At 36.9% G+C, this 13,397-nt stretch overlaps 1 protein-coding gene across 3 annotated transcripts in view; it reads right to left on the bottom strand.

Moving 5' to 3' along the window:
- The window catches only part of pax5 (paired box 5), a 51,190-nt gene that overhangs the window by 31,196 nt on the left and 6,597 nt on the right, over positions 1-13,397 (bottom strand). For all 3 annotated transcript variants that reach the window (XM_056256926.1, XM_056256928.1, XM_056256927.1), the window contains exons 2-5: positions 10,550-10,715; positions 6,250-6,447; positions 3,974-4,038; positions 1,201-1,326 (exon numbers count right to left, since the gene is read on the bottom strand). In XM_056256926.1, coding sequence (XP_056112901.1) covers positions 1,201-1,326; positions 3,974-4,038; positions 6,250-6,447; positions 10,550-10,715 — 555 coding nt within the window. The remainder of the gene's footprint in view (positions 1-1,200; positions 1,327-3,973; positions 4,039-6,249; positions 6,448-10,549; positions 10,716-13,397) is intronic.

The raw sequence follows: 13,397 nt of genomic DNA, 5'->3' as shown, positions 1-13,397 counted from the left end.
CAGTTTCACCACGTCAATTAAACACACAAATTCATTTAGTCGCCCCTCCCTCCCTGCTGGATGTGATGTGTTGCATTAATTAAAGTGGCAGACGTCAGCCTAATTGGAGCTTGGATGAACGTTGGTGTGTGTGTGTGTGTGTGTGTGTGTGTGTGTGTGTGTGTGTGTGTGTGTGTGTGTGTGTGTGTGTGTTCAGCTAAGCCAGTAGTCAGCTTACAAAGTTGCATTGCATCTATAGTTTATGCAGTTGCCTTATGCAGTTTATGCAATTTTAACTTGAGTATTATTGTATTATATATGTATATGTGTATGTATGTATATATATAGATATAGATATATCGTCTGTCAAAACATTTATTCTACATATTTACATATATATTATTGCTAAACTGCAAAATGAAAGTGTACTAAAATAGAAACGAATCTTCTATTGTTGATGTCTGGTATTTCATAAGTCATATCGTGTGTGAGAGTATGTGGGTGACATCTGGAGTTCCCTCATGTACTGCAGGGGTCTGCCAAGCAATGGCTTTTTAATAGACATGTGTGCAAACACACACATACACATGCACATCCACATGCACACACTGTGCCTCCCCTGGATAGAGATGTTTATCTAAGACGTGCCAGCGGTGTCCAATCCCCCACCTACTCTGATGCATCTGTCAATGTTCAGCAACTTCCATCTGTGCTCTGTGTGTGCTTGTGTGTGTGTGTGTGTGTGTGTGTGTGTGTGTGTGTGTGTGTGTGTGTGTGTGTGTGTGTGTGTGTGTGTGTGTGTGTGTGTGTGTGTGTGTGTGTGTGTGTGTGTTTATTAATATGACATTGTGCATAAGAAAGAAAGAAAGAAAGAAAGAAAGAATGAACGAACGAACGAACGAACGAAAGAAAGAAAGAAAGAAAGAAAGAAAGAAAGAAAGAAAGAAAGAAAGAAAGAAAGAAAGAAAGAAAGAAAGAAAGAAAGAAAGAAAGAAAGAAAGAAAGAAAGAAAGAAAGAAAGAAAGAAAGAAAGAAAGAAAGAAAGAAAGAAAGAATACATGGTGTAATTGAATTTTTGTTCTGTAATTGCTGGTATAAATAATGTCTCATTAGTGTCCTGCGTGAAATAAACTCCCTCAGTGCAACAGCATGAATAACACTTTAAGCTAAGTTTAGAGTAGATTTTCTGTTCCCGAAAACAAAGCGCACACATCGACTTACTTTCATCTCTCTTCCGCTTGCTTGCATCGGCAGGTGAGCTAATTCCCAGAATTCCACTGATAGAGTAGGAGGAGCCTGCAGTGTCACTGGTTACTGAGGATACCTGGGTCACTGCCACTGTAGAGGCTAGAAAGTTACAGAGAGGTTATGAAGACCACAAATGTCCCAAAACAAAGTGCTGCTCATTGCGCTGACAGGACATTCACATTGGAAAGAATATACTGTGATAAAGAAAAATCTTTCAAAAATCTAGTTTAAAATGATTACACATTGAATATTTGTACACATATAAATCATTATTTTCATTATACTAACAATTATTTTTTTATTAGCATTTTACAATTATAACCAAACTAATCTTGCTTTGTCATAAAAAAGTAAAATTAACTGACATTTGAAAGGATTTATTAAACTGCAGGTGTCCTCTATGTAATTTATTTTCTTTTTACTCTGTATCTTGGTTGTACCACATGAATTGTTTGGTTGCACAACATGACTTCAGACAAAAAGTTTTTCAAATATTAAAAACCTGAGTCCATTTCTTTTTTTATACAACATTCTTCAAAATATATTTCTTGTTTTCCACAGAAGAAAGAAATGCATACAGGTTTGGAACGACATGAGGGTGAATAAATAATGACAGTTTTTTTGGGTGAACTATTCCTTAAATAAAGCTTTCTTTTCAAGAATATTATTTGAATAATTGTTTTTTTCTTTGTTATAATAGCAGGACAGTACCTCTCTAACATTTTTACTTTATGCCCCAAAAATATATCCAAATTTTAAATTAAAATATATTATTAGTTCAAAAAGACAATTAGCATCATGTCATCAACCCTTATACATAAATCGCTCAGAATTTGTAATATGAACTATTATCCATTAATATGTTGTATTGAACTGGTGTAACCTGCAGTATCATCTTCCATTTTTAGGATTTCCAGGTAATGCATGGAATGGGAAAGTGTGTATCTGTGTAAATATCTCCGGACAGAATTGGGTTTTATGTGATTCTAGCCTCTGCCTAGTTAAAGCTTCCAGCCCAATGTTTTTTTTGTTGATGTGTGTAGTGTTTTTGAGTTTTGTTTTTCCTTTCGTGGTTCTTGGCCCAGCGTTTTCCCTGTTAAAGACCTTTCACCAAAAACCGCTGTCACTCTATTCTAGCAGTGTGCTGCCGCCCAAGGATAAGATGCTAACAAGCTAACAGCTTTTCGACATGTCTGGCTGTCTGTGAGGTCTTGGCAGTAAGGGACGAGGACACAAAGTCTTCTCTCTGTCAACCCTTCATTCTCTCTCTCTCTCTCTCCTCTTTATCTCACTTCCTGTCAGCTGACGTACAGCCTGAGTGACAGTACAGTGGCCCCAAGGGGACACTAAGGTGTAGAGATGAGGCTAATCCCACATCCCAACAGACTGTGCTAAAATGGAGAAGGTGGGAAAAAAGAAAAACAAATCGCTCGGAGAAAAGATAAACGCCTTTGCTCGCCCGCCGCTCTCGTTTGCTAACCAGGTGGAAAATGTAATGAATGCATATCCATCCATTTTTTACCCCTGATTTATCGTTTCAATTATCTGATTCTCTTATTCTTTTGCACTTTTTTTCCCCTCACGTCAAGGAATGGAAACCCGAAGCGTGCGCTTTATATTCAAAATCCCTAAATTTCAATTTTCCGCCTGAGTATGAGAACTATTTATCATCATAATCTGAAGGAGACAGAGAACTGGCAAGCGTTGTGCGTGTGAAATTAATTTAGATTAAGCGGAGGTGTGCGATTATGAAGATTACTGACAGTGAGACAAACACAGTTCAATAGTTTATTAACTGCCGACGGGAGTTTTCCTCTTTAACTGGTCTCAGACCATTTTTAGAGAATTCCCCTTTGGTTTTTGGAGGCGGCATTTTGAGTGTCAGGGATTCAAGGATGTAATCAAACGTTGAAGATTAAGTATATCTAAATGTAAATGTTTCAAAATCTCAAATCTCAGTCCCCCTCAATGCCTATGGCATTGGTATACGACACTGCCTAGATAAGTTTCATAGGGTGACTGACTGGTATGGTGAAACCTTCAGGGAATAAATGAAATTAAATAGAGAGTAAATTGATACGTTTGCTAATAGGTTGTTTGATTCTCAGATTTCTTCTCACATGATCTCACATGCATCTCCTTTCAACAATGTCTCAAATTGTGCTCAGATTTGCCAAGATAAGTCTGCTATGTAACAAATTTCACTTTATTTTACCATATTGTCTATGCTATCCAAATTCATTTTATTGCTTTCTAACTGCAAACTACTGTTCAAAGGTTTGGGGATTTTTAATGCTTAATTATTATGATCATTTATTTGATCAAAAGTACAGGAATATTGTGAAATATTATTACAATTTTAAAAAACTCTTTTCTATTTTAATATATTTTAAAATGTAATTTATTCCAGTGATGGTAAAGCTGAATTTTTTTAGCGGCCATTATTCCAGTCTTCAGTCACTTGATCCTTCAGAAATCATTCTAATAAAGTGTTGAAAATGTTGAAAACAGTTGCGCTGCTTAATTTTTTTTTTGCGGAAACTGTGATACTTTTTTTCACGGATTATTTTATAACATTTTAAATGCATTTACTGTCGCTTTTAATCAAGGTTTAATCAATCCCTGCAGAATAAAAGTATTAGTCAAAATTTTGAATCAAAATATGTTTCAATCCTACCAAGGACTAAAGTTATCCATTGTGAGGAATTTGAAATATGACAAAAGTAAATGTGACGTTGACTCTTACCTAAGTTATGGGCAGAGATAGCTCCTGATTGGCCAGGTGGTTGCTGGACTTTAGTGCGAATTATCCTGCGGCAAAGAGTAAACAGGAATTAGACATTATGGTGTGTTTGAGGTTTACCATGCAAGGTGCTATGTGTAGGGGTGTGTGGGTACTGTATATGCTTTAATATAAGTATGCAAGCACGTGATGTGTGTGTGTGTGTGTGTGTGTGTGTGTGTGTGTGAAGTGGCTCATGCAGGCTGACATGGCAGCAGAGTCTCACACTTCCTGCATGGCTGCTCAAGCAAAGCACCTTTCCCCTCTCCTCTGCCTCCCCCTCTCTCTCTCTCTCTCTTTCTCGTACTCTCTCTCTCTCTCTCTCTCTCTCTCTCTCTCTCTCTCTCTCAGAGAAAGATTGTCATTGTACACATGCTGTTGAACCAGTGAGCTGGACACTGCTCATGAATATGTGTCTTTTTACTTCACTAACTCAGTCAGTCCTGTTGTTTTTCTCTATCCTCCTCCATTCTTTCTATCTTTTCTCCATGCATTTCTCTATCCCTTTTCTAAAGTGATCAACTATTTCACAACAATGTAATGGTTTGTACACATACATCGGGGTCAGTAAGAAATTATTAAATGTTTTTGAAATAAGTCTTATGCTCAACAAGGCTGCATTTATTTGATCAAAAACACAGTAATATTGTAAACAATAACCAGTAATATTGTAAAATATTTTTACAATTTAAAATAATTGTTTTCTATTTGGTTATACTGTATTTTAAAATGTAATTTGTTCCTGTGATGCAAAGCTGAATGATCCCTCAGAAATCATTTTAATATGCTAAATTGGTGCTTTAAAGGTGCATTGCGCAAGTCTCTGAGTTTTTGCAGAACTATGCCCCCTCTGGCGACAAGCGAAACTGCAACCAGAGGTGTGCGCGCTCATGGACCACACGCACGCTTGCACGAGCACAAGCTGTTGTTCATAACCAAAGGAGCATCAGCCGCACAAATCTTTTGTTTACAGTCATAATGTCTTCAGAGGTAATAAAGTTATAAATCTGCAAGTCATTTTAAATATATGAAAGGAAAGGCATTTGAGTAAATTACACACTTATGTGTGAGGGGAAAACGGGGGTAGTAGAAAACTTCGGTTTTTGTTTCCATCTATCTCCATGTTGAACTGTTTTATGTGTTTATTGTATCCACTTATGATTGTATTATTATGGAAACACGTTCATGAACAATATAAGTTATTACTTTGTAAAAGCCAACTGAGGATCCCGTTTGAGCCCTAGAGCAGACCGGAGATCTCTCCATTTGTTGAAAGCCTTCCCGATGTTGACTCTCGTCTTATTCCGACGCCTGTCTGACTCCAATTTGGCCCTTTTGGTGGCACTAGACAAAAGTTTTCTTTTCTTTGTCTTACGTGGAGTTTGCGTTGGGGTTTGAAATGAACTACAAGCCAGTCTCTTAGAATCCATCTTCTACTTTTGTCAAAAGTTGACTAAAGTTTTTTCGCTCGAGTTGTCTTCGCTGATACGGAGAATGGCGGCGAATACACAAACCTGCCAGACATAGCCAGCTGAGCGTGAACGCGCATGACGTCACGCCCAGTCTCAAATTCCGTCCCGAATCCCTCTTATTTATTTTACTGTACAGGATTATAGAGGCAATCGCAGTGATCAGAGAGGGGCTCATTCAGCCCATCAGGCAATTGTTTAAGCATGTATGGGTTAGAAAAACGGGTATTTTTAACATGAAATGTTGCGCAATGCACCTTTAAGAAACATTTCTTATTATAATCCATGTTGAAAACAGTTGTGCTGCTTAATATTTTTGTGGAAACTGTGATCATTTTTTTTTCAGGGTTCTTTGATGAATATAAAGTTCAAAAGAACAGCATTTATTTGAAATAGAACATTTTTGTGACATTATAAATGGATTTACTGTTAATTTTGTTCAATTTAATGCATCCTTGCTCAATAAAAGTATTAATTTCCTCAAAAAAAGCTAATTTTACTGACCCCAAAGTTTTGAACAGTGATATATGTACACAAACATGCTTTATGCATGTTTGGAAAGTGAAGCAATGGCAAAAACAAATTCGGAAAAACACACTTTAAACAATTTCAACCCAATCAAATCTTAAAAGGTTCAATCTTAAGTCACTCCCTTATATTTTAAGGAAATCAAAGTTTGAAGAAATTCAAATTGACACTTAAACAGACATTTTTGTGTCAAGTTGAATGGATAATAATGAAAATATTTTAACAGTGCACACACACACACACCTGTTGATTGAGCTGACACTGGGCACGCTGTCATTATCACACACTCTCTCTGCCAGCAGTCTGTCTCGGATCTCCCAGGCAAACATGGTGGGGTTTTGGCGTTTGTAATCAGCGATTTTGTCGACGACTTTGGGTGTAGCAACCTTTGGTTTGGAGCCTCCGATCACCCCTGGTCTGATGCTGCCTGTCTCATAGTACCTGTGGAGCAAATAGATAGAGAGTTGTATTTCACCAGGCAAGATAAACAGAGAGTTAGAGCATATGCTAATCTGGCATTGTAGGTCTATAATGCCTTGCGGTCAGCGCACAGTAGGTTACTAGTAACACAGACACCAAGAACAACACCTTTCACAAACCTGAAATAAATGATCAATCTGTTCAGCCTATAAAAAATAAAGAAAATCTTATTTAAGCCATACACGCATGAATTCTGAAATACACCCTGGTCTAAATTCTGATTGGATGAGACACTTCAAAGCCATGCAGATAAATGCACACCTGTGTCCGCACATTCTATATTAATGCATCTATGGTAAGCGTAAACAGCCTATATTTAAAGGGATAGTTCACCCAAAAAAAATTAATTTTTTTAAACACAAATGAAGATCTTTTTGATGAAATCTATGAGCTTTCTGCCCCTCCATTGACAGCTAAGCAACTACCACTTTCCGCAAAGTTCATAAAGAGATCGTAAAAGTAATCCGTGTGAATTGAGCGGTTTAGTCCAAGAGCGGTTTAGAGTGGTTTCGTTTTCTGGAGAGATACGATCGGTTTATATGATGACCAGATTGAATTTAGGCTTTTATTGACATATATGACTAATATATGTCAATAAAAGTTTTGATATATTTAATATATGTTTTGATCATATTGATCAGCGGACATAAACAGAAGCTCAACTGAACCTGCTTGACGTGCGAGAACAAACCTCTTGCGGAAGCTCGAACCTGCTGCGTAACACACGAGAATCAACAACATTGGTTCTTGCACGTCAAGCGACCATGCTTGAGCTTCTGTTTACCACAACTGATGTGTGAGTTGATTCATGTTTATATGTAAATAAAACTAAAGCCTAAGGCCGTGTGTCCACCAAAGCGTTTTTAGTCAGCTGAAAACGCTTGACGCTCTGCTGAAAACGCCTAGCTGTGAGCGCATGAGAGCGTTTTGGAAGCGCAGCGTTTTTTCCGTTGAGACGTTTCGTTGCTATGATACAAAATATCCGCAGCACAGTTTACTTGTAACTGATTTCGCAGGTAATTTGTTTCATACTAAAAAAATATTTTTCATCCATTTTGTTCGGTTTGCTCTGCTGGTTGATGTCGTTGTACAGAAAGAATGTTGTGACAGTTGGTCGGTGTGATATTAGTCCCGCCCCTCCTCCACTGTGATTGGACGGTTGGTGAAAAGTGACAGTGATGAGCGCTGCGTTTTATCCAAAAGTTGAACATTTTTCAACTCTCGGCGACCAGAAAAACGCCGGGCGCTCAGCGCTTCAGCGTTAAATGCACGCTCAGCGCCTCGTTGCGCTCATGGCGTTTAAAAAACGCGGCGCTCCCATTGAAAACAATTGAAAACGTACGCCAGGCGCGAGTAAAAACGCTTTGGTGGACACACGGCCTTAGTGATCGAGTCTCATCAGAAATTTTGGACTAAACAGCTCAATTTTTATGGATTAGTTTTACGAACTCTTTAATAACTTTTTGAAGCATCAAAGTGGTAGTTGTGTAGACTGTCAACGGAGGGACAAAAAGCTCTCAGATTTCATTAAAAAAGATCTTCATTTGTGTTCCGAAGATGAACGAAAGTCTTACGGGTTTGGAACGACATGAGGTTGAGTAATTAATGACAGAATTTTAACTATCCCTTTAAGCAAATCATGGTGGAATAATCATTGGTTTAAATTAGTAATATTAAATTATTATATATTTTTAGTATGAATACATTTATTGAAAATATTAAAGTATATATTGAAAATGAGATCATTTGGTGAATAATCATTATTTAAATGATTCATATTAATGCATTATTATTATGATATTCTAATATGCTTAGGTTAACATTTCTTATTATTATAAATGCTGAAAACAGTTGCGATGCCTAATATTTTTGTGGGAACTACAGCAAAACAACAGCATTTATTTGAAATAAAAATATTTTGTAACATTGTAAATGATTTAACTCTCTTTTGGTCAATCCTTGCTCAATAAAAGTATTAATTTATTACAAATAAAAAAAAGTCTTATCTCAAACTTTTGAACTGTAGTGTATATTATGATATTAGTGATATATGATATTATTAATTATTTATTAATAATTATATTAAATGCATTTATTCATTGAAAATCTGATGATTAATATTAATAAATGAATGTGATCTTAGATTATTAACATTAATACAATTATTGAACATTGGTGTCTCATATATTGCTCTTTCTAGTGTTTTATGAAGCATCCAGCCCGGCTATGCTTTACAGTAATTTTACCACGGTAAAGGGGGTTTTAGGTGCTCTGCTTCGTCTTGCATGGCTAGATTTAGTTAATGCCCTACACACAAACATAAAGCATACAGCACAGCCATGAAAAGTTCACCAAAATTAGCGTGCAGAAAATTCCCTCATTACAAGAGAGCCGAGTTAGTCATACGCCTTATTTACTCAAACCTCACTTGCAGCCCACATATTAGTGTGTTTTCTGCCTGAGCAGTAAGAGGGAAGGAAGATATTACCACACACACGCACACACACACACAGAGAGAGAGCGCTGCAGTAACGGTTGAGTGAGTTGGACCGGGGCTGGGGGAAGAGGGCTGAGGCAAAGGAGAACAATGCGAAACACATTTTTTTGATATAGCTAAAGGCTCTAGCACTAATCCACACCTTTATCCATTCAAATTCTGTCCTCCCCCTTAACCCCTTCCTCCCTCTCCTTCTCTCTTTCCTCCTCTCTCTCTCCCTTTCTCTGTCCTTCCAGCCATCCCTCCCTCCTCGGGAGACGTATGGTGCCCAGTGTCATTTTGATGCAAATGTAAAATGTGATGAATCTTTTCTTTTTTGTCCCAGAAAGACAGAAAGAAAAGACGGCGCTTTGACTTTGGCTTCGGTGCGAGATTTCAGAATTACTGAATTTCAACGTGTCTCCTTTGAAAGGAAGCGCTGAGTCAGCCTCAAGTTGAACCAACGGCAGAGGGAATATCAGCCGTACGGCCGGCATTCATCAGTGTATGGATATTTCAGAAATTGATATTTATTATGGATAACGTGTAAGTTGACTTGATGAAAGAATGGAAGGAGGGTTGGAAAGCATTTAAAGGCAAGACTACAAACAGACACTGGCTCCACTGTTTGAATGCAATAGAGGACATTAAGCTGGTTTCCCAGGCAATGATTAAGCCTAGTTCTGGATAAAATAACACAGGCGATGGAGATTCTCCATTCAAAATCCTCTTCGGTCTGGGACTAGGCAAACTCTGTCTGTGGGAACTAATCCATATTATTCACCAATACATTGTTATATGATATAATCATATAATATCTCAAGAAACTGTCTTTATACTGACACAGAGCTCTATGGCATGTCTAGTCACATGGTCGCCTATAGTTGCATCCACTCTGTTATATAATATTGTACAGCTCAAATGCTAATATGTTTACAGTTTGAGAAATGAGTTTCATAAAGTGCTACATACTCTTATGCTCATCAAGGCTGCATTTATTTGATCAAAAATAGAGTAAAACAGTATAATAATAGATTCTTTTCCATTTTAATATATCTTGTTGATGCTCAAGAACCATTTCTTATTATTATCAATGTTGAAAACGGTTGTGCTGCTTAATATTTTTCTAGAAAGAGTGATTATTTCAAGATTGTTTGAGGAATAGACAGTTCAACAGAACAGCGTTTATGTGAAAGAAATATTTTGCATTATTATAAATGTCTTTACTGTCACAATTGATCAATCGAATGTGTCCTTGCTGAATAAAAGAATTAACTTCTTATAAAAACAAATCATACTGACCCCAAACTTTTTAATGGTAGCGAATTTGTCAATGTTTAAATGTGATTTAGAAACAGTGTGAATATATAGGACCAACAGAAATCACACACTGTGGTGCTATGATACTGAATGATGGCTATATGCATTTTTCTTTTATAAAATGTTACATGCAAAGTGCTATAAAAGAATCTCTAGGAAAATATGTATGTACCATGGTATTTTTGGTATTATTTTTCTAGTGATATGAGTTTATATATATATATACATGCTTCTGTTTGACATTTTCTTATGATAAGCAGAACTCACCTGCCCAGTATCTTGCTGACGCAGCCGTGGCTGACCCGGAGCTGGCGGGAGATGTCACATGGACGTACGCCCTGATGGGCCAACTCCACTATCCTCTGCCTCACCACGTCAGGCAAGGGCCGCCCGTTGACAAACACCCCGCCCAGCTGATTCACCCCTCCATGCCCTGCGGACACAGACAGCAATAAAAGGACACTGAGCAAATCACATCTTCCTTAAATACAGAAGCTGTCACATAGCAGGCAAAAGGTGTTGCTGTCCCACCCTGGTGTGTGCGCGCGTGTCTTTGACCTGAAGGTTACGATTCATTATGCAGTCTCTTCCTCTCCTCTTTATCATATCTGCCCCTGGTGGTCACCTAGAGAATTGCACATGACCTCCTCACTCAAGTTTGTTTTTGTATATTGTCTATAATTGTAGTGGAGTCTTTTTTTTTTGCACAGTGGGTGGTGGGCTGGACCTCCATGATGGGCTTAGACTTTTGGATACCAATTTTCTTTCATTCTTGTACTGTATATATATATATTCATTAGAATTCAGTATCTTATCATCATTTCAGTGCAGAAGTCTTTGTGGTAATCCAGCCAATCTGTCATATTAACATACTGATTGCTTCAGAAGGGGAACACACAAACACACATTTACACACACAAAGGGACTGGGGGATCTGTTAATCCAAGCTACAGGGTAATGGATCTTAAATACATCCGGGCAGGCAATATCAAAAAGACCTAACTGGCCTGTGTCCTCATAACTATATATAAGTTCAGCTAAAAGAAAATTAATACCCAGCTATGTGTCATTTTCATTCTCTCAAGGCAGCGAGCTGCTTTTTAATGAAGTTCCTTTACTGAGTGATTTGACCTCTGAGAGGTCTGCATAAGTCTGATTTCAGTTTCATTTGACCTCTTTTCTATTTCGTTTCTAGTTTGCTTCAGTTTCCTTATTATTTAAAAACTTACTGACAAAGTCATGTAGTCAACTAGCTCGGTTGATTTTAAAGATGTACATTAAAAATTAGGTGTGCAAACTTTTTTATGATCATGTATATATATTTTTTTTTTTTTAAACATGTTTTGCTTAATCCCCTGTTTTAATGTGATAAACAGCATCAAATCTGCGTCCTTCTACAAAAGAAACACACACAGTGAAATACATCAGACAAGCACATTTGAAAGTCGAGTATAAAATGATTCTTCCTGTGGAAGGCCTTAAGTTTTTAAATATGCATAACTTAGAGAGTTTTTAGATCAGTTTATGTTGAATTTCTAATACTTTAGTTAGAAAAGGTGGAAACTTTTTCAGCTGCAACCAGTCACCAGTTAAGCACTGATTTACAGTAGGCTATAGTTATGCCAATACATATTATTAATATATGCATTGAGCAAGCATGTGTTGAAGTGTGTATGAGATATGTGTTTGTTTGAATATAAGAGCGTAGAAATAAGGCTGCAGTAAGGATTAAACGAAACAAGCTATTCAGATGTGATCTGACCCAGACTTTTCTTCAGCAAATACTGCAGGCTTATAAATCGAAGTGTTCCTAGAGCTTTGATTGATTTCGAGGCAGGTTCCGTTTAGAAATGGCGAGAGCGGCTGAAAGACATTCATGCTCCCCCATCCAGAAAATAAACCCGATTAGAGACGCTGCTCCATTACGATCCGCTATCGGCCGCTTCGGTTAAACCAAACGCCAGCAAAGCGACGTGACATCAGGCGTGCATTAACAAACACACTCAAGAAGAGAAAAAAAAACGAAAGAAAGAAAGAAACAAGTAAGGGACTACCTTCATTCATGCAGGGTAAATGCATTGTTTTCGAGAATGAATGCATGCAGCATTTGGAAATAAAATCACAGATATATACATTTTAAAAATAAAAAAAGAATTTATCTAGTAGCCTATAGTAGAAAATACGTTTAAACAGGCTATAAAGTGCAGTAGCCAATAAGCGTTTAGGTTTCCTGCATTAAAAAAGTTTTAAAGAGATTTTTTTTATTTCTTCAAATGTTCATAAACTAGTCACTATGTACATCATATTATTAGTAACAGGTTGATTATTAATATTTTGTCATAGTTTACTCAAATTTATCACGTAGCATATCATAACCTAGTAATTAATGCCTCACTGCCTGATTAGCCTATTATTTTATTTTCTAATAAGGAATTTTTGCATAATTTACGTAAAATGTAAAATTGTAAAAAGAAAAGAATACTGTTTTTTTTATTTAAATAAGCGACACCAAACAACCAAGGGAAACTCAGAGCACAGAAACAAAACAAGATGACACTTCAGAAATTTCAGCAAAGAAATAAAAAATCTAAGCAAAAATCAATGCTTCACTCCTAAATAAGACTGAATTAGTCACTCTTTCGATGGACAATGAAAATGTATTCGAATTTAAAATAAGTATTTAATTCGTGTTTAAATAAAAACAGATAAAACACAGTTAGAAATATTTGGCAAAATTAATATACTATATGACTATGCATTCATCGCTCGTATCAATTTAGGGTAAAACTTTAACCAATTTATACGACCAACTACTAGTGGCCTAATAACAACTGTAACATAGCCTATCATTTACTGCACCAGGTGTTAAATATTGTAACTTGCATTGTACGAGAGTTCACACTTTTTATGACAATTTAAAACCTGCAAAGTCTTATGAATATACAAGAGAAAGATAAGTAGCCTATGAGTTTAAAATCCTAAAGTCTTCTTCCTGTCTCTGCAACGTCAGTGGAGTTTCTTTCCTAATAGTCTCCCAGGTTCTTGGCACAGTCCATTCTTAAGGCTTGCACCGTTTGACATTTTCGGTGTAATCGTTTTACCCCGCGGATTGTGT

The sequence above is a fragment of the Rhinichthys klamathensis genome, unplaced genomic scaffold, assembly GCF_029890125.1.
Source record: "Rhinichthys klamathensis goyatoka isolate OS25496 unplaced genomic scaffold, OSU_Roscu_1.1 h1tg000133l_1, whole genome shotgun sequence".
Lineage (NCBI taxonomy): Eukaryota > Metazoa > Chordata > Actinopteri > Cypriniformes > Leuciscidae > Rhinichthys > Rhinichthys klamathensis.
The sequence above is the reverse complement of the archived record's forward strand: the minus strand, read 5'-3'. Positions and strand labels throughout refer to the sequence as shown.